Here is a 20,220-nt window from a genome sequence, read left to right on the forward strand (position 1 = left end):
TCTACTGTAAAATACTGCACCTTGGTGGTGACATCCCTAGTAGTGTTAGATGTCAGTGCTGGTACAGTACAGAGATTTGTTGTGGCTGGCACAAAGAGGAGGGAGAATCCAGGGGGTGTGTGGTGTCACTTGTGGATCATTTTAAGATCAGTTCACTTCTGACTGGCTGCTTTGGAGCAGCACGAATAGAATACAGATCTATTTTTACAGCTGTGTTAGATGATACTATTTTTCTTCTGTTATTGACTAGGACTTAAAATATATTTGTTGTTACTGCAGCTCAAGTCTTTCCCTTAGTTGGTCTTAGGATTCAGAGAAGTAATATGACACTAATATCTAAGATACTATAAAGTGATTTTCTAGGTAGAAGTTTTAGGTCCTCCTTTGTCTCTTGATACACTTGTAATTACTTGTGTTGCTTTATAGCTAAATCACAGTAAATAGATTGTTTACATTGCTTTAACGTTGGGAGTACTAGAATGTCTTTTGAGTAGCAAATGTGATTTTAAATGCTTATCCTTTGATATCTCTGAATACTTAACAAATAGAGAGTATCTGTTTTTTAATCTGGCTCCCAAGAGTAATGCTGCAAGACACGAAGACTCTGCAGATTTTCTAGGTGTTTTTAGTTCAAATTGCATGGTTTGCATCTTAAGAATTTTGGTATTGAAACTTCTGTGATGGTTCAGAGTTTGGGGCAGTTGCTGACTGAACAGCTGTGTCTGCATTGAATCTTAGAATTAGCAAATGTGATAAACTCCAATCTCATGTGTCACTCAGGTTGTTTTGGTGGGTTTTTTTACTGGAAATACTCATTTGACTCTTCTAAAAGATTGTGTAGAAATGCATAGCTATTGGCTGATACCAGTTGAGTCACTGCATAGCACCTGCAGAACACTCCTCTGGCACAGGCCTCTGTGAGAAGAGAAAGCTTCAAATGCCTGAAGTTACATCTTGTGTATCCAGCTTTCTGACATAGGAACAGTCTTCTCTTGAATTTTTGTTTTCTTCTGCTTTGAAGTTGTTTAACTGGAAGAGAACTTGAAGCAGGGTGAAAACATTTGCTGCTCATCAGATTTCCTCAGGTGGTTCCAAGCTCTTCTTCGTGGGGTATGCTTACCTTCAAAACTCTCCTAACCCATTGTCGTTTAAAATGAAGATACTGAGTACCAGAACAGTCTTGTGAGATCTGTCTGAAGTTCAGCATATATCTTGAATTGTGGTTTTTGTTTAAGATGTTCTGTACATTGCTGTCAATTCATATGGCTGATTATTCCTAGTTTTTGGATGGTGCTTTCTCAGCTGACAGGTGCATTTGCACGTGTAAAATGTGATAGGCTGAAAGTGTTTGGCCTTCAAAATTGCCTAGAGTGAAAATTATCTCTTCCAGAAGAAGAGAAGCCTTCACTTCCTGCAGATACATTTGTTTTGAAATACTAATTATATTTAGACTTGTATGGCTTCTGTTGTAGAAATTACTGTGATTTGCAGACTGCATTAAACTACCACTGCAGTCACAGTTTGACACTGACAATACAACTGTCACCATGCTCTGAATGGTGGCAGTCAGGAGCTCCAGTCCTGGTCCATGGGCTGAGCAAAGACTGAGTAAACAGTTTTGGCTCTCTTGGCTTGAGCAGAGCTGTACCTTGATTATGCTCTGCAGAGTAACAGTTAGACCTTGAGCTGGGATTTTCTGTGCTGAAGTATATGGAGATGCTTTTGTAAGAGCTTCAAGCAAATCTGTCATTGAGCATGAGTGAGAGCACATGGAAAACACATGATATTGGAAGCCAATCGAATGCTATTCTTGAATTAACAGCTATAAATACAGACTTGAGGTTTCACATATTCACAGATACTGTTAAGCATCTTTCTGAAAATGGGATGTCCCTAAAGATCACTTGGGATTATGTTGTTGTTAAAGCCTGGGGAAATAAAAGCAAAAGGCCCCAAAAGGGTGAGAAAAACCTCTGGTTTCTGTAAAAGACAATACAACATTTTTTCTGCTTATGTTTATTTAATAACAAACAGACCCAAAACAAAAGAAACTTAACTGCATTTCCCTTGGGACTTAATAGGCTTAAACCAGATTTTTTTCACCCATTAGTCTTACACATTTATAGTACTGTGCTGTAATTTTGGGTAGTTCATAGAAACTGCAGTTTATAATTTATTTTAACATAATTCCTGAGAAGTACAGCTAAGAGTGCCCATGGATCAGTGGTTAATAGCAGTTCTGTGCTTCCCAAAAACACTTAGGCTTTTTTGAAAAATTATTTCAAAGCCTAGGTTTCATGTGGACTGGGAAACTGTATGAAACTGTTTCATGGTGTAGGGTTTTAATCCAGTGTTGATGTTATAAATGCATGAAAAAAGTCTTTTGGAATAAGACAAAGTCATTTGACAGTATTGCCAAGACCATTGTTTAGTATGTTGTCCTAAAACTTATCCATTATGTAGCTGGAAATCCTAGAATCATAGAGTGGCAGGGGTTGGAAGGGACTTTGAGAGATCATCCAGTCCAACTACCCTGCAGAAGCAGGTCAACCTAGATCAGGTCGCATAGGAACGTGTTAAGGCGGGGTTTTGAAGACCTCCAAGGAAGGAGCCTCCACACTCTCCCTGGGCAGCCTGTGCCAGGGCTCCCTCACCTCAACAGTTAAATAGTTTTTCCTTATGTTTAAACAGAACTGTTTGTGTTCCAGCTTGTTCCCATTACCCCTTGTCCTGTCACTAGAAAACATAGAAAAGAAGTGCTGCCCAACCTCCTGACACCCAAGGTACATGTAGATATTGATGAGATCCCCCTTCAGTCTCCTCCAGACTAAACAGCCCCAGGTCCCGCAGCCTTTCCTCATAAGGAAGATGCTCCAGTCCCCTGATCATCTTGGTGTCCCTGCACTGGCCTCTCTCCAGCACTTCCCTGTCCCTCTTGAGCTGAGGAGCCCAGAACTGGACACAGGACTCCAGATGAGGCCTCAGCAGGGCAGAGTAGAGGGGGAGCAGAACCTCCCTTGCCCTGCTGGCCACACTCTTCTTGATGCCTCCCAGGATGCCATTGGCCTTCTTGGCCACGAGGGCTCATTGCTGGCTCATGGTCAGTTCACTATCTCCATCTTCAACGCTCCTTCATAATGAACAACTTGACAACAATAGAATTATTCCATCTGAGCCTTTGGTTCCCAAAGTACAGTGTTGTTTGGGATTGTTTAGATTTTTCTTGACTAGGAGGTTTTGCATGAATGAGCAAATGCTCACTTACTGTTTTTAAGACTGTACTGCCAATACCTTTGTTTTTCCCAAGGTTTGTTGTGCAGTATTTGCATACCAATGCTGCATTGAGGTGCTATTGGGGAGTAACATGAAAGTCTAGCCTCTTCTGTTACCAAACTGAAAAATGCATCAACAAAACCAGTTTCATTTGAAAAGCATGTTTTCACTTTCAGTCGGTTTTATGATACCAGATTCATGTATCAGTGTTGATCTGTTCCTGCTGTTTAAAAATCTACGAGGTATTTATTAATGCTATTTTTAAGTGACCTATAGTGTTGCAGGTATCATAGATACCAACTATTACTATTTACACTTCTATTACAGTGTTTAGTGCATTCTGGCATTTGAATTACTGTTTTTCCCTGCTAAAAATCTTGATGCCTGGTTCTATTTAAGATACTAAGAGTAAAAGCATCAGGAATCAAAATGCGTTCTGCCTCAGCCCCTATGCTGAGCGGGAGTGCCGTTTCCATGGCAACACACAGGGTAGTGGGGGGAGGCTGGTGCCTTTTCCCTGGTTCTGAGAGTTTACATATCCAAACACAATTATTCTTAGCAAGATTCTCTTAAAAATCAGGAGAGAAGGAGCTCATATTAGTGGAAATGGTCAGTGCACATCCAGGTGTTTCTTGCAGTGGTTTGTTTCCTCACGAATTGTGAGGATTTGTCAGTGCACTGCACAGTTTTCTGCTAATGCTAGAAAAATGTACTAACTACAGCTGCAGTGATCTTGGGTGTGTTAAATGCAGAGTGCTTCGTGTTTGATGCTGCAAATGCTGCTGGACAACACCTTGCTTTACCCTTTTAATGAAAGCTCCTTTCCTTTGGGGGGCTACATGATTAAACAGAGTTGACATTTCACTGGGAGCGAGTTCTGAACGAGCAAAGGGTAAATAGTCACCGTTCCAGAGATGATAAAGCTTTGCAATGGGTTTTGTTTTCTTTAGAAGTGACAGGTTTTCGAGCAGGTTATGTGCTAAATTGGTCTTTGGTTCCTGTAGTGCAGCTGTGCCTCAGCCTCGCCCATTTTATTTATTATGGAAACCACAGGCTGTTAGGTTTTCTCTGCTCAAGCTTAAGGAGAAATCCTTCTTTCCTAAGTGGACTGAGAAACTGGTAACCTTCTACTGTCAGAATATGTTGAGCTGTCTTATTTTAAAGGCTAAATATTTAATATTGATACTATTATTTCGTCACTGGAGATGGGATTTCTTTCTTGATTAAAACCTCACAAACCTGAAATTGTAGCAAAGAGGAGGGCAAACCCCTGAGTATTGTCTGCCTGTCTGATTTCCTTTTTTTCCCCCCTTAAATGAAGGCTTGGAATAGTGGCAAATACCGTGTGTGGGAATGAATTTATTTGCATGGAGGATTTTCACCTTTTCCTCTGGCGGTGGCTCCCAGAAGATGATGTCACCTTGCAGCTCATTGGTTGTGCGGCACCTAGTGCGGGGAAGGGAGAGAAAGATGCCGGCACAAATCTCAGTGGTGGATCCGGGGTGTTTGCGAGCAGTTTTTGCTAGAATCTTTGATTAGTATTGAGAATTTACTGCGTGTGGCCATGTGAGGTGCTGGGTCCGTCCTAGGGTGAGGGGATTGAAGAGCTATCAGAGGAATGAGGCGGCTGATCTGCAAGAGGATCTGTGATTGTAAGTTGAAAAATCAGGGTGGAAGGAAAGAGACAGGGAGTGCTGGTTAGACACATTGTGGGAGGATGTGTAGCAGAAAATGCATGCATGAGTAAAAGAAGAAAAGGGAGAAGCCTTTTTCTTTGGTAGACTGGAATGATAATAAATGTATTCAAGGGCTTTCCTGTAGGGAAAACATTCAGAAATGGGCAAAAATATTCAATCTGTGCAAAGATTATTTTCCTTTTGTGGGAATGAATGTCTAGGATCCATTTTTATGCTCAGTTTTACAGTTATTAATTATGAAGGCAAGATAATATTTCACAAGCACCGAGGATAGAGAAAATGCTGTTTTGTTTCTCATTGTCATTTTATTCCTAGGTCAGAGACAGAGGACAGAGTGGTGAACGTTGGGTTTTATTTATGCATCTTGTGTATTTCTGTGAAGTGTGAAGCAAATAGTTGATTAGGAAATAAATATACATCCCTTTTAATAGTTTTATTTAATGTATTCTTTTCTAGACAAAAGCTTAGATGATGAAGAGTCAGTGGATGGAAATAGGCCATCATCAGCTGCTTCAGCCTTCAAGATCCCGGCACCAAAAAAGCCAGGAAATCCTTCAAACAGTGGGAGAAAGCCAGGATCGGCTGGTGGGCCTAAGGCTGGAGGTAATGTAAAGCTATTCAGATTCTAATGGGTGTTCCCAGAAACATTGCCTGAACAGGCACAAAACAGAGAACTTTGGAAGGTGATGTTTAATTCATGACTGCAGTATTTTTGCAGAGCTGAGAACAGTAAGGACCCTGTTTTATGTAATTATTCCCGTGTAAAGGTGTGTGCATGGCTGTTTCTGTAAATGTACATTCAGCTTTTAAAGGCCTCTGTGTAGTCAATAAAACTGTCTGGAGATAGCAATCCTGTCTGAAATGAATATATGGGTGTCTGATACAGAGAGGTGTGGATTCTATTTTTAATTACACTGTGAAATTCAGTAGTAGGTCTGTGTAGATGAAATTTTCACTGTATGTCTGCAGTGGTTCACATGGTGAGAAAGGATTAACTGTCTACCACGTACCTTAACAGATGTGTATTGCACCTGAATGACTTCTGTATTGTTCCTTCAACTGCCAGAGTGGTGAAATCGGTTGTCAAAGATAAAAAAGGAGGGCCAAAACCCTTGCCAGGATTTGCTTGCATGGTAGACTTCAAAGCAGCATAATCATGATGCTTGCTAATTATAATCTTGGAACATGGAAAGCCGCATTTTTTTAGGGCGGGGGTTAAGGTAACAAAAGCAACTGTTTCCTGCTAAAGAAGTGACAGCTTTTCCAGGGATTCATATACACATCAGAAAAACACAGAATTGAGTAGAAATATACTGTGCTTCAGGTGTGGCTTTATTTTTTGGATAAGTGGTTCTGTCAGTAAGGGATTTTTGCAAGTCTAAGGATTTTTTTCGTGTTCCTATTCATGTAATGTTCCCTTACATGAACCAGGAAGCAAAGAAGATCACATGCCAAACAAACTGCCTTAAGGATTTCCATGTTACTGTGACAGACCTCATGTTTTGTCAATTTACTGGTTTTTTTTCCTAATAAGCTCTTCAGAATTCTTAGTAAGATTGTCATAGGGCGGGATCAACACTGCCATAGTGTAACTCGAAATCAATAGCAATATGAATCCAAGTATCACCTAAAAGACTTCCTAAAAGAAGTTAGCTCCTGAAATTGACTGTTACTGTTGTTGTTATGATCATCAAAATAGTGGTAATAATAGCACCTCCTTTAACATCAAAGGTAGTGATTTTTGCATGCAGGACTGACATACATAGAACCAGAAATGAATGCTCAGGATTCCTGGGTTTTTTTTCAGTATATGCTTGTAATAATATTAAATATAAATGTGTTTTAATGTCAGATGGTTTTTACAATGTAGACTTCATATGCTCTGCAGTAAAAGCATGGAGATGGGAGAGCAGGAGCAGGGAAATAAAAACGGAATAATCACATGAATGATGCTTTTTTCAGTTTCTTCTTACATCATTTTTCCTCCTTTTCCTATATTGACACACTTGAAAAAAATAAAATAACAATATATGGGATAAGGACAAAATTTGAGCATCACTAAACCAGTGCACTTGGGTCACTCCTTGCTTCCAAGTGTCTTTTTTCCACTCTGGAGAATACTGAGGAGTATTCACATGTGTATCTTCCAACGTTTTCTCCATCCCCATACTTTTTTTAAGATTACCAGTATTTCAACTAGTTCTGTCTAGTAACAGTCTTGCTCAGCAGATTGAAGTGTTGAATGTCTGCACTGAGAGCCTTACCTTTCTGCATAGTATTTCAGATCCTGCATGTACTAGCCTAATGAAGAATATCAGTGTAGATGTCAAATGGATTTTGTAAGTCAATGAAGTCACAGCCTCTTCCAGAAGGCGAAGAGTTTCCCTTAACACTGTCCATATGACCAGTGATGCTAGGTCAGAGAAGAGGTCTGCACAGGCCACTGTCCCATGTGACAGTAGTCAGAAATGGCTACTAGAGAAATGTACATGAACAGGGCAAGTGTCTAGAAGCACAATCTTGTTAGAGCACAAAATGCTAGTTTTAGAGTACTTCACCTGGGATTTTTCTGCAGCCTCAAGGTTACCATCTTCATGGAGCAAATCTGTGGTTCTGGAAGCTGGCTGCTCTTGCCCATCTAGGAAGAATTTGCCAGACCTTACAGTCCCAAATCCTTCTGCTCACCCCTGTGTTACAAGCCTATGGGTGTGTCATTTCCCACCTTTCTTTCTCAGGCACTGGTACAGGTTATTTCAGGGTCATAACTGCTCATCTCCCAGTTGTGCTACCTCTTGGTCCTGCTTGCCTGAGTTTTCTATATGTACTAAGAAGTTGCAGCTCAGCCTTGGAGGAAGAAGTAGCAGCTGCTCCATTAGCTGTGTAGCTTTTCCTTTTCACAAAAATCTCCAAAGTCATGTCAGTGACCTGCAGCTAAAGCACTCATATGATGAAGTTTCTTCAGGCTTGTGTGACCAGGCAGAATCGCTAGTGCAGCTAAATGTTGTGTTGGGCACAGGCTGAGATAACTGCAAGGTCCACTGATTTAAACTGCCCTTTATATTCCAGAGATCCTTTTCCTAGCATATTGCTTTAGGTAGGTGTCTTTTCCTGTCATCTGTAGGATGGCAAAAAAGAAATTACAGCTTCTTCCTGGTTCCAAAAGGAAGTGGAGACTAACTTTTCTTGAGGCTAAGAAAATTAAGCCTTCTTGCTTTAGTTTCTGCTGCTCTTTGCAGAGGTATACCTCAGGTGCATGTGTGCTTGGCTTTTCATTAGCTACTCCATGAAGGTATTAATTAATTATGGATAATTCCTCCACTGACCAGATACTCTGTTGAAGTGAAAGGGCCCATCCAATATGCAAAGCCCCAAGTTTTTACTGTGTTAGGCACTTAACATTTAATGTAGGAAATACACTTTTGTGGCAGTGGAAATGCCAAGTCATCATCCAGGAAGGCAGGTGAAACAGGTATGTTAATTAGCAATAGCACTTTCCTGCTTGGGCTGAGATTCTCTCTCCTTGTGCTAGAAATGACTGTGCAAGATCTCTTCCTGTTGATGGTAGGATTGCTTGTGTGTTTGCTGACAGGTGTGATCTGGCTTGTAGAAGTCAGCTTGCCAGAAAAAGTATCAGAACAGGCAGCCTCAGTGATATACTGCCGTGAGATAAGAGATCCAACAGGCTGTTTCCCATCTGACTTGACTGCTTGGAGGTGTTCAGACACTGACTTTCCTGCTTGTGATGAATGAGAAATGATAGGTCTTCAGTTTAATGGGGCACTACTTTGTTTGGCATATTTCTTATTTCATGGTCAATACACTTTACTAAGTTAATCCTTTGCCAGGAAACACACAGCCAATGCACTTACTCCTGACACACTTAGCTTTCAGCTCTTCATTCATTCCCCTTTGCTCTAAGACCTTCTTACGGACAATGTGCATGGTGTGTGTTCTGCTCTTCCAGAAATGGATACTGATTGTCTCTTTCTTGGCAGTACACCAAGCAGCTCTTAGATTGTGAGGGACACCCTAATTTATAGTAGAAGACATCTTCAGTTGAATATGTTAGCCAAATGAGCCTTTTTCTTTTCCATGTGCTCTTCAAGGCCTCTTACCGATCTTTGGCACCTTCTCTTGCAACTGTGAGATCAGGTTCCAGGCCTTCTAGGGAATTGTTCGTTTGTGTTACTACTCAGAAGCTTCATGTAGTCTAGATGTTAGTAGGAAGCCTCAGTCTATTCCTCAGCAAGAAGACTGGCCTCCTTTCTTTTCCCAAAATGTCAGTTTGTAGTCTTTAAAATGGATTGAATGTAGGAATGGTGATGCTTCCATAGAGCCACGTGGCGTTTGGAAGACAGGCTTGCTGGTGAAACCCAGTCCTGACTAAAGTTTGTATTAACTTGCTGTTGTATGTTTTATGACAGCCTCTCTCTGTGGGGCTAAAACATTAATCACAGAATCAAAGAACCGTAAGGGTTGGAAGCAACCTTAAAAAGATCTAGTCCAATACCCTTGCCAGAGCAGGGCCACCTAGAGTAGGTCACATTAATTTGAGTACTGTAATTTAAAGTAGCTTCCTAGTTTTTGCAGTTGTTTTCAGTGGGAAGATATTGCATTATGGATATTTACCTGTGATTCATTGCCTTTTAAAGATCTATAGCATTGGTCCGCTGAGTTTATTACACTTTACTTGCTGTTGAACGCTGATTCTGTCGTTACACTTTTGGAAACAACTGATACTGCTTTAGGATGAATCATCCAGGAACAAACTAGCAAAGGAATGATATTCATTTAAATGTCAGGATTTAATTGCTGTTTTCAAATATAATTTGGACTAAGACTGCTGTTGCTGCCAGGTCTGAAGAATATTAAGTGAAACCCCAAGGACACATAGCTTTATTTTTTTGTGTTAAACATATGTATGTGCACATAGAGTTGGTTTCCAGCATAAAAATTGATATTGCCTGTTTTTTTGCCTTAAACTGTTAGGTTATCTGGTCCTCAATGAAGGCTAAACCTGTGCCAGTTTGATTCTGGCATGATTCAAAATAACCCTCAGTTTTAGAATGGTCTTCATATTAAACTTTTGTGGAAAAGAAGCCCCCGGAAGCTGGATTGCTGAAAAGCCAACACTGAAAATGTTACTTTTTAGGTAGAAGTAACTGGAAATCTTGGGCGAATCAGGTGAAGAGTTCTTGCAAAAGGAGGCTGCAAGGACTGTAACAACATGATAGATGGTTTTCTGAACTACAGGAACATTCTCTTAATTGTTGGAGGCTATTCGCAATTGAGCAAATTATGTTTTATCGGTATCATGATTCTTGTTTTCTCAGTAATAGCAATTCAGCTCTTTAAGTTAATTCAGCTCATAATTGGCCTTACTTTAGCTATTTCCTAGCTGAAGACTTTTTGAAGTGTTTTCAAGGCTTTAGCAGGGAACAGTTTGAATGAAGAGGCTCTTCATAAAGAAATGTGTCTCTGAACAAGAGATCCTTGTCTCCTGAAACCTCAGCCAGATGAAGTTACCTCGTTAGAACTACCTACTCTAGTTTGGAGCATTTGTGTTCAAAGAGGTTCAATAACAGTGCAACTGTAAATACAAATTGTTAGTGAATGATCTGGAAACAGGGTAAACTCAGACTTGCAGTATTGATTGTCTTCAGACTCATGAAGACAGTTCTGTGTTTACTTGCACAGAAAAAAGCTTCATAGTAATCAATGCCCAGTGTTTGGGTTGTTTTAACTTTTGGGTTCCACAGAAAAATAAGTTCAGGAGTCTTTATTATTTATTTAGCCCTGTTTAAGTGACTTTCCTTGTGCTACATTTGTCATGTAAAATAAACCAGAATTTGTTATTCTGTTTGCTCTATATCAGCCCTGATGGATGGCTTAAAACTGCTCTGAGATAATCTTGGTCAGCAAAGCATCCCTGACATCCTGTGGCATGGCTTCCCTCTCTGGTTCCAGGTTGTTGTGAATTTCAAGGATGGGTTTTTTTCCTGAAGATCCCAGCTGAAATCAGCCTTTTTGTCTTTCTGAGCAGCCTCTGAGATAAGCCTTGGATATCAGAGCCTGAATCACAGGATTTGTTACAGAATGCCTGTTTGCTTCCTTTTCCCCACAGTGAATGTCAATCAACTTCCATCCTGAGCAATTCTTGCTCACAGTACTGCTGGATTGCAATCCTGCAGTCTGCTTTTTTAACCCTAAGCCAGAGTTCAGGGCAGCAGGAGGACTTCCGGGTTCTCTGAGAGCTGCTGAACTTGGTTGTTGTTTAGTGCCCTGAATGGCACCTGTGGAGAGAGTTTCCTTGCCTGTCATCAGTGATCTGCTTTCCTTGGCCACTGTAAAGACTTGTCCAATCACTGATGCTTCCATTCCTCTAACACTTTTGTTTGCAGCTAGCTTAAGGAGATGGTTGAAAAATCAATCTTAATGGGGAATCTGAATGAAATAAACGTGATAAATTCTCCATAGCTATTTATTTACACACACCTATACATATACCTTCAGAAAATGCCTGTTTGTTAGTCTCTCTGTTCTCTGTGCATCACACAAAACCAATTGGCAGACAGATGAGTTGATTCTGCAGTAATTTCTAGAAGCTTCCTTTAGATTGAAGGTTTTATTACATTGCTATAAGCACAATCCTCTTACCTGATAGTCTTCTCTCAAAAGGCTCATAGAATAGAAGTCAACTTACATATGTAACCTGTTGATACCTCCATCCATCTAGTCCCAAACATCTTAGCAGTAATCACGGTAGTAACAAGCAGTGATGAGAATAAGGAAGACAACCCAACCCTTGTTTAGTCTGCTAACACTGAATACTGATTTCTGCAAGCAATCGGAAGGGGAAGTAAGGTGTTTCTCTTTTCACATGGCTGAATCCATAAGGAAAAAGAGGAAGTAGGGAGGAGGAAGCTGGGCTGAAATCAGCTGACCCTGCCAGTTTGAGGCTCATGGTCTTGTAGTGGTGTTACAACGTAAGCAAAGACAAGCATTCTAGAGCATCATACGCATTTTATGGTTTGAGCAGAGAATTGTGACCAAAGGTGAAAATATTACTTGCAATAAACAGGTGAAATAGCCTTTCAAATATAAGAGGAAAACAATACATTCAAATGAAGTCACTTTGAACTTGTGTCTTGTGCTAGTGAGCTTTCAGAAGTAGAAGATGAAAAATGTGTTGTCTCAACCATGTAAAAACTGTTTAGTTAGCAATAGGCAACATTTTTGACAGGTAATATTAGTTCTAATTGTTCTTAATACAGTATCTATTTAAATTACTTCAGAGAATAATACACAGTTGATAAGAAGTGACAACAATAATGAAAACACTATTTTCCTGAAACTTATTTCACCATAACTCAAAAAAAGCCACTGTAATCCAAAGCAACCTGTTTGACAGCATAAATTCTAGATGATACAAATGAACTGTTTGCATTTCTGGTGGTTCTCGGTAATGTCTGTAGTGCAAAACAATAGGTGCAGTTTTCCATACTCAGGTGTAAAACTAGGAGCCAAGTAAAGCAGAATGTAAATATTGGGTTGTTACAAAGCTGTGTTAAAAACTGAGAATAAAACTGTCATACCTGTAAAAGTAGCTCAACTTGAAAACTCACCTGTTGAAACTGAATGAGACAGGATCTCTAATGTGTTTTCTGTTAAGTATTTGTGAAAAATGACTGCCAATAGAGAAAAGAAATACATGAGTGCTTTAAGGGATGACTGTGAGCATGAACATTGTGCATGAGTTGTAAGATGACTGTATGAGCTTCCAGGGGAGTGGAAAGAGACATTAATCATCAGTGAGATAAGCCTAAAAGAAATGGGATATCTATATTCTTGCTGCTCATAGGACTGTTGTTTTTCTCCACACTCAGGTTTGGTCTTACCTAATGTATGCCATTCAAACCTCCTGCCAAGTAAAGCACTGTTAATTTGTTGTGTAATTGTATTGTCTGCATGCTTCAGGAATGCTTTTGAATTGAATTGATCCCCACAGCATACCTGTGAAAATGAGGGGTAGTATAATTGATCTATATTACCTATGAATCTGTGCTACTTAGGAATTGAGAGTGAAGTTGTTGAATCTGAAAGTTCCGTATTAGGAATCAACTTTAGGTACTACTGACCAGATTTCTCAGAGGATGTAGTGTACACAGTGGTGTGTGTACACTCAGATAAGATACCACAGTATTACAAAGGAGTTTTCAGGCTTAAGAGCATCTCTAGATTCAAAGGAATGTGTGCTGGTGCAGTCATCTTCCATTTCTTGAGTCCATGTAAGAATTACTTTGTGCTTCTTTTAAGTACTCAAGCTCTGTATTTGCTCCTGACTGTCATGGCACACTTCCAGGACTGAGATGTGCTATCCTAATAGCTTTGCACTACTTTGTTCCTTGTAAGCATAGCTCACTCCTAATTTCTTCATGTCCCTCCTGCTCCTGTTCTTTCCTGGTGTGAGTGATTGCATGGAGAGACCTGCTTAGCATCTCAGTACTTAGAGACAACACACTCACTTGCTGGGTGGAAACTTCTGTTCATGTGCAATGTCTCTGGTGTGTAGGAGGGATGTTATAATGATACAGGCGGGACCTGCATGTCCACCAAGTTTGTAAATGTGGGCAGATCAAGCAAGGAATAGAAGGTATTATAAAGGTATTTAAAGGTATTTTGCTGTTTTGTTCAGTTATGCACCTGTTCCAGCTTGAGTGGCCATGTGTGTCGGGGACAGCGTCCTTTGGCATTGCAGGAGCTGAGGTGGACAAGCCAGTTGACAATGAGTGTGTCACTGGGGCTGAACATGACAGAATTGATCTGTCCGTTTCCTTGAAGTGGGCGTTGTAGGGGAGGCTTTTCTGCTCTAAGTCACGAACTGTCTTTTAAGTTGACTTAAAACAACCCGAAAGCTTTGTCAGTGAAGGTTCTGCTGGAAAGAACAGGCTTATTTGGGTTTAGTGTGGTGTCTGTGTTTCATTTCTGAAACTTAATTTGGAAAAGTCTGGTGACTGCTTTTGGAACATCTAGGTTTACTGATCTTAATTTTCTGCCCAGTGTCTTAGTCAAAGGCAGCTCAGCTTAAGTCAGAGGCATTTTAGCCTAATAAATTACTAACTGGAGTGACTTAAGAGACTGGTACATGTTCCTTCTCCTGTTGCTCTCGCCCCTGTCTCCCCTCTGTGAAGGTAATAACTACCATTAGACAGGTATTTTGAGCAACCTAGTAAGATAATCTCACAATGATTCTCTTAAAGGCAAGGCACGTGCTTGCAAAAGCACTAGGAATATAGACAAGTTCATAACAGCAGAGGTGTTTGAGGATGGGTAGTTGCTTGTTTCCAGGTGCAATTGTGTTTTTCCTAGAAAACAGACACAAGGAAGCAATAATTATGTTCATTCAAATTTTTATCTAAACTAAGATCAACAAAGCATTTTATGGTTTCCTTTTTCCTTAGTTTTATTAGCAGAGCTGTGGCAATTAGCAATACAATCTGGTTCTTAACTTGTTAAGCAAAGCCAGGAAGAGACGTTAACAGTCACACCAGAACAATTAGTCATTGACTGGTCCAATTTATGCTGTGAGCAGAACTTCCTACAAGTTACTACACAACATAATTTGTTTTAAATTAGTCTAATTATATCCATCCTGGAGGATTTAGCAGCATAACTGTCTAAAGGTAAATCTACCTTGTTTACAGAAAGCCACCTTGTCTGAGGTTGGTCAGCGTGTTTTTTATTGGAGCAAGTGCTACTTCTCTGTTGCTCTCAAATGTTTTCCTAATGTAAAGAGCCAGCCTGAAGGCAGCTATATGAAGTGACTCTTTGTCACCTGATGAGAGAACACCTTGTGCTTCATCCAGATGTTTGAGACTGAAGAATAGTTCTCTGCTTGTCTTACAAGAGTGTTTTAATTGAGTTTTTTGATAGAAATACAAAGATCAGTGTTTCAGACATGGAAATAAGAATATTTAGGGTATTGATAGAATTAAGGTGCAACCAACTGTTCCTTAAATATGTCAAGGTGTGTGTATACAGTATATCCAATTGCTGCAGATGACCCAGTAAATTAAGATGGAAAGGGCACTTTCAAAGATTCTCAATCTCCAACTACTTTTCCAAACCTTCAATTCATATTTTAGAGAAGCAGAATTGTGAAAAGTACAGGTGGAAAGGTGTTGTTCTGATCTGCTTTATTAACTGTAGCAGTAAGTTTATGATAGCTGGAGAGATAAAGAGATTCCTTACTGAGCTACTGAGTTTGAGCCTATGCAGAGGGATTTATCGGAATCATCTTTGCCGTCTCAGAGGTGGTAATTCAGATCATGAAGTGCTGGTAACTTTCTCCCCTGCCTCTCAATAGATACCATTTAAAAACTAAGCTGTCAGTTCTATCAAACAGTGGTAAGGGCTGACCCAAGGATAAATAAGTAGATTTTTGCAAAGACTATCTGGGAGCTACAGAAGCTTTAGGAAAAATCCCAGTTTCAGAGAGTAACAAACAGCAGCGGGTATGTTTAAAGAAAGAATTCAGTATGACCATTGCAAGGTCTGTCACCTTGGACTGGGAGTAGAATCAGGGTTGTTGAGCATTGCTCTGTCCATTGCAAGTACTTTGCTGAAGAACTATGTTCACAAGCAATTAAGTTTTGCCTTTATTGAAAGGGATTTCAAAAATGGGTTGCTGCAATAGACGGATTTCTCTGTAGCTTGTGTGGATGCACTGGTCTTTTTGTTTGGATTGGGTTTGTGTCAGCAGTTTGTTTAGATTGTGTTCCTCCTTGTGTTTAGTGAGATGGGTTGTCCATTCCAATATATTATTGCCTTTGCAGTTGTTCTTCCATGAGTTTGAGTCTTGCTCTGTTCCCTTCAGTCTATCTGTACTACCTGGAGTAATTTCCTTCTCTATCTCAGTGTATCTCCAGTAACTTGTTTGTACCTCAAGTCATCTGTTGGGTTATACTAGCACAATGTTTATACATTTTCCCTCACAGTGGGGAAATTGTTCACTGAAACCATTCTTCTTGGCCAGTTTATTTTATTCTCAGCTTAGCCACTCCTTGTTGTGATTTACTCTTCATCTGTACTAGTCCTAGAATGAGGAAGATCAGTAGGAGTGAGTGGGAGTTGCGGGTTAGCTTATTGTACAGAAACCTCAGTGCTTGTGCTTAGTGTGTCTGCTTACCCTATGCTGAGCCGAAGCTGCTGTCAGTTCCTAATTTACAGCTGGTTTTTCATTATCCTATAAAACCAAAAGCATAACAATACCTTTTTTCCCCCTCTTTTTTTTTTTTAATTTAGAACAATCTGCACCTTCTGTTTCAGTGTCTGGTGGATTAGTAGTGAAGCTTTTGAATTAGTTGAGATGATGTAACTTCAGGTTTTGGGGTTTTCTTTTCAGGAAAAAATTGTAATCCACATAGTTTTCCTTGACTTGCTCAGTTAGATGTTGTTACTGCTTTAGGAATTACTTTTTCTAGTAGATTTTTGGCTAGTTAAGTTTTTTCTCACTTATTTTTCCCGAGTATATACTGCATATTGATTGTGATGATTTGGGTGCTAGAATTATTTTGGAGGGACAAACAAGGTTATGAATTGAGCATCCAAGTGACTGTACTGTGTAGTTTAACTTTGTGCCCCTGCATTTAACTGTTTCCTTCTAAGATTTCTCTCCATAAACTTCTCTGACCAGAGCATCCTCCCTTCTAGGATCTGTACGAGTTCAGTTGCCAGAAGGGTGTGTTCTGGATGTGAGCAGAACTTTTCTTCTCTTCCTTCTCTTAGCCTGTCAGGTCCTCACTTTGTTGAAGGGTTTGTTCCCTCTACTGTCTGGAGGGAGCAGAACTAGGCAGTTAATTCTTCTTTCTCTTCTGGCTGCCACTGGCAATTATGACAGATGGTGTTGGAGATACACATGTAGAACTGTGTTATGTACAACATCTCTGTACAACATCCTTGAGCTAAGCCTGTCAAAATCTGTTAGATGTTCCTATATCATACTGTAGGCACCATGTCCAAATTCTGCAAGGTAGAACTTGAGTGTTTTGACACCAAGTGGCCTGAAAGGCAGGTTCTTAGTAGATTTTGCTCTTAGTAGAGGTGTTGAGATCTACTAAGTTTGCCATCAAGTTTGTAGTAGTAGCAGACTCTTATGTTTCTAAACTGCACAAGGACACTAGCACAGCAGACACAGCCCCCTTCACTGTAGATAAGAGATTGTGAACTGTGACACATTTGTTTGAGTGCTGCCACCAAGAGTTTAATTTGTCAAGAGTCCTAGCTTTTTGGTTTCGTTAACCAGTCAGCATTAACTGCTCTTTCCTTATGTTTTTTCCTGTGTTCTGTAGTTAGTAAAACGCAAGTCTTCTCTGCCATATGCCTCCATTTCAAGCTGTGCTCTGCAAGTTCATAAAGACTTTGTGCCATCTGTCCTGTTGGCCACACTCTGTCAGAGTTGACAAGACCCTTGTTCCCAAGTGCTCATTTGGTCTAGGAGATGATTTTTTTCCTCTCAGTACTGGACTGATTCTCTCCATGCAGTTAAACTGTCTTCTTGTATTGTCTACCTCATTTGATTCTTGAAGATAGTTAAGGGTTCTGCCAGCTTTCTCCTTAACCACAGCGTGGATCTGATGAACTTATCCTTTGATTTGAGAACCAACTTGAGGTCATTCCTTTAAAAAAGGACTTTTTTGGTAATCCTACTATTTGCCAGAAAATGTAATCCATGCACTGTTTACACATTATCATATTTTTCTGAAGTTGCCTAAGTTTCTATCCCAAATATGAATGAAGTTTAATGACCACAAGCCAGTGTGAAGCTAGCAGATGACCTGTTAGTGTTCTTCCCTGATAATTGTGCTTGGGATTTGGGACGTGTTTGTCTTATGTGTGAGAGTAGTTCCATCATTGACCTCATACAGAAGTGACTCCCTTTCACTTACGTGACTGTCATGGAAGCTTTTGGAAAGAAAAACGTTTTGGTATGTTAGTTTTGTAGTAAAGATTCTGGAAGGTTCCTTGAGGTGACACAGCCCTGGAGCCCCCTTGTTAGACACTGTGGGGATGAGCACTCAGAGCTGGAAGCTGCCAGTCAGTGGAGTGGAGGTTTGGATCCAACACAAATTCCCCTCACTGTGTCGTTGCTTTCTTTGTTAAAGTTCTTGGAGCTTTGAGTCTGAGAAATGCACTTCATATTTCTTAACTCTTCATGAATATAAACCAGGGAGTGTGCACAAGGTACATGAATCATGTAGGGCTACTATTCAAGGTAAAAAACTTCCCTCAAGACTTCCAAATGTCCGGAACTTCCCGGATCGATTGTTTGTGGCACGTGTGTTAAGGTGAAAATTCATCCTGAAGAATCCCATTGAATGACAACTCCTGCTTTGCTAAAAAATGTGGAGTTTCTATGCTGTATCTGGGAACATTTGTACTGTCAGGGTGTGGGTCTCAGAATTCTATGCAAAGAGCTCCTAAAGGACTGTTATACTAAACATGTTTCCAGTTAGGCACCATAACAAAAAGCAGTCAAATTAAACCACTAACTTTCTCAAATTTGAAACTACTCAGAGTTATTAATTTGTGGGAGGGGAAAAATGACTTTTCTCTTACTCATAGTGAAATCAGAGTTCAAGGTCTTGCAATTTTATGCATAATAATGTTCAGGATATTATTGTGTTACATGTTTGAATACAGGTATTGAGAGAGACTCACATCAATATGTAGACTTTGACATACATTACATGCTATTCAAAAGCATTTTACTTTTTTTTTAGGTTCCTCTAAAGAAGGAGGAGCTGGAGCTGTGGATGAAGATGATTTTATTAAGGCATTTACAGATGTTCCTACTGTACAGGTAAGATGCTGTATATACTCCTGCTTGTTTTCACATATGTTATTTGCAATGCAGTGTATAAGCCTACTTTTAAAACCTCAGTCTTCTAAGCAAGTGGTGTTACTATTGTTGATTTCCATCATGTTTGGAGCATAAAAGACTGCAATTTCAAGAGATGATCAAGTAATGATGTTACAGGCAAGTAGTTTCAAAAGCAAGAATGGTTTGTTCCAATGTGCCTGAATTGTCATGGTGAGTGTCTGGCATACATGTCCTCATCTCTACCAATACTTAAAGCAAGTATCTCCTTATTTCAATACCAATGAACCTGTTGGATTCTGAGTTCTTATTTAAAACTTGAACTTTTAATTTCTCTAAGTGTGGGAATTTCACATACTTGGTACTTCCAAATAGTCATTTAATGTGCTTTTGTCTTTCTAGACTTGGTTTTAATAGCTTTGCCTTGAGCAGCTGAGGTGTGGAAGGCAACCAAAAATTTAGTAAGGCATAGTTCCCAAACACCAGAAGGATTTTGTTTGACTCCCTTTTCTTGATACATATTTCTGTTCTATTTTTATTTCCCAAGATGACAGCAGAGTTGTTTGTTAGATCTCCTTCTGTAGGCAGAACAACTGTCTGCTTTTATGAAGGAACACACTATCTCCATGATGCCTGTCACGTCAGGGAAGTCTTTGTCTTACTCTGTAAGACCTTTAGGTTTCTTTGTCTCTCCAAACTGTGTTGCAAAGTTCTTTGGAGGCAAAAATATGGAGCACTTAGTATTTTTTTATCTTCATTATGTTGAAGAGAACCATACTGCAACAGCACAGAAAATGTGCTGCTCTAGTTCAAGTTTGCAATCAAAAGCAGAGTTCTCTCATCACTCAAGTTGATTAATAAAGTTGCCAGGACAGAAGTGGGATAACTGCATGTTGTATAGCAGCACCCTTGATTCTCTGTGTGACAGCTGGGTGGCCTAGGGAGGTGGGTCATTCCTAAACTGCAAGAAGTGGAAGATAAGCATTTCAGTAATACCACCTGAGGTGAGGGGGGGGGGGGGGGGAGAAATGTAAAACTGACCCCAAAATAATATGTTTATTTCATGCATGACAATGTAACACAGACCTGCTGACCCAAACAAAAGACAAGTGGTTATTTTTTAGTTTATTCTTCCAAACGGCTACTTTTCATCCAACTTCATGCTTCTGGTTGTGGATCTCTGATCGTTCCAAAAAGAGACAGTTCCCACATTCTAAGACTGTGTTAATTAATGAAGAAGAAAGAAATTTCTGTACTGGAGTCTGCAAAGAAAGAATGTTTATGACCTGTAATTTGCCAAGTTATTGTAAAAGCAAAGAAGACTTGTTTAGACGGAATGGGAACTGGGAGTTGTTTGTACATTATTGGACC

At 39.9% G+C, this 20,220-nt stretch overlaps 1 protein-coding gene across 4 annotated transcripts in view; it reads left to right on the forward strand.

Moving 5' to 3' along the window:
• CLASP2 (cytoplasmic linker associated protein 2) overlaps positions 1-20,220 on the forward strand; it is a 135,605-nt gene that overhangs the window by 49,715 nt on the left and 65,670 nt on the right. For all 4 annotated transcript variants that reach the window (XM_061996435.1, XM_061996433.1, XM_061996432.1 and 1 more), the window contains exons 8-9: positions 5,427-5,573; positions 18,752-18,831. In XM_061996435.1, the coding sequence (XP_061852419.1) occupies positions 5,427-5,573; positions 18,752-18,831 (227 nt within the window). The remainder of the gene's footprint in view (positions 1-5,426; positions 5,574-18,751; positions 18,832-20,220) is intronic.

Source organism: Colius striatus, chromosome 5 (genome assembly GCF_028858725.1).
Source record: "Colius striatus isolate bColStr4 chromosome 5, bColStr4.1.hap1, whole genome shotgun sequence".
In the NCBI taxonomy this organism is placed as follows: domain Eukaryota; kingdom Metazoa; phylum Chordata; class Aves; order Coliiformes; family Coliidae; genus Colius; species Colius striatus.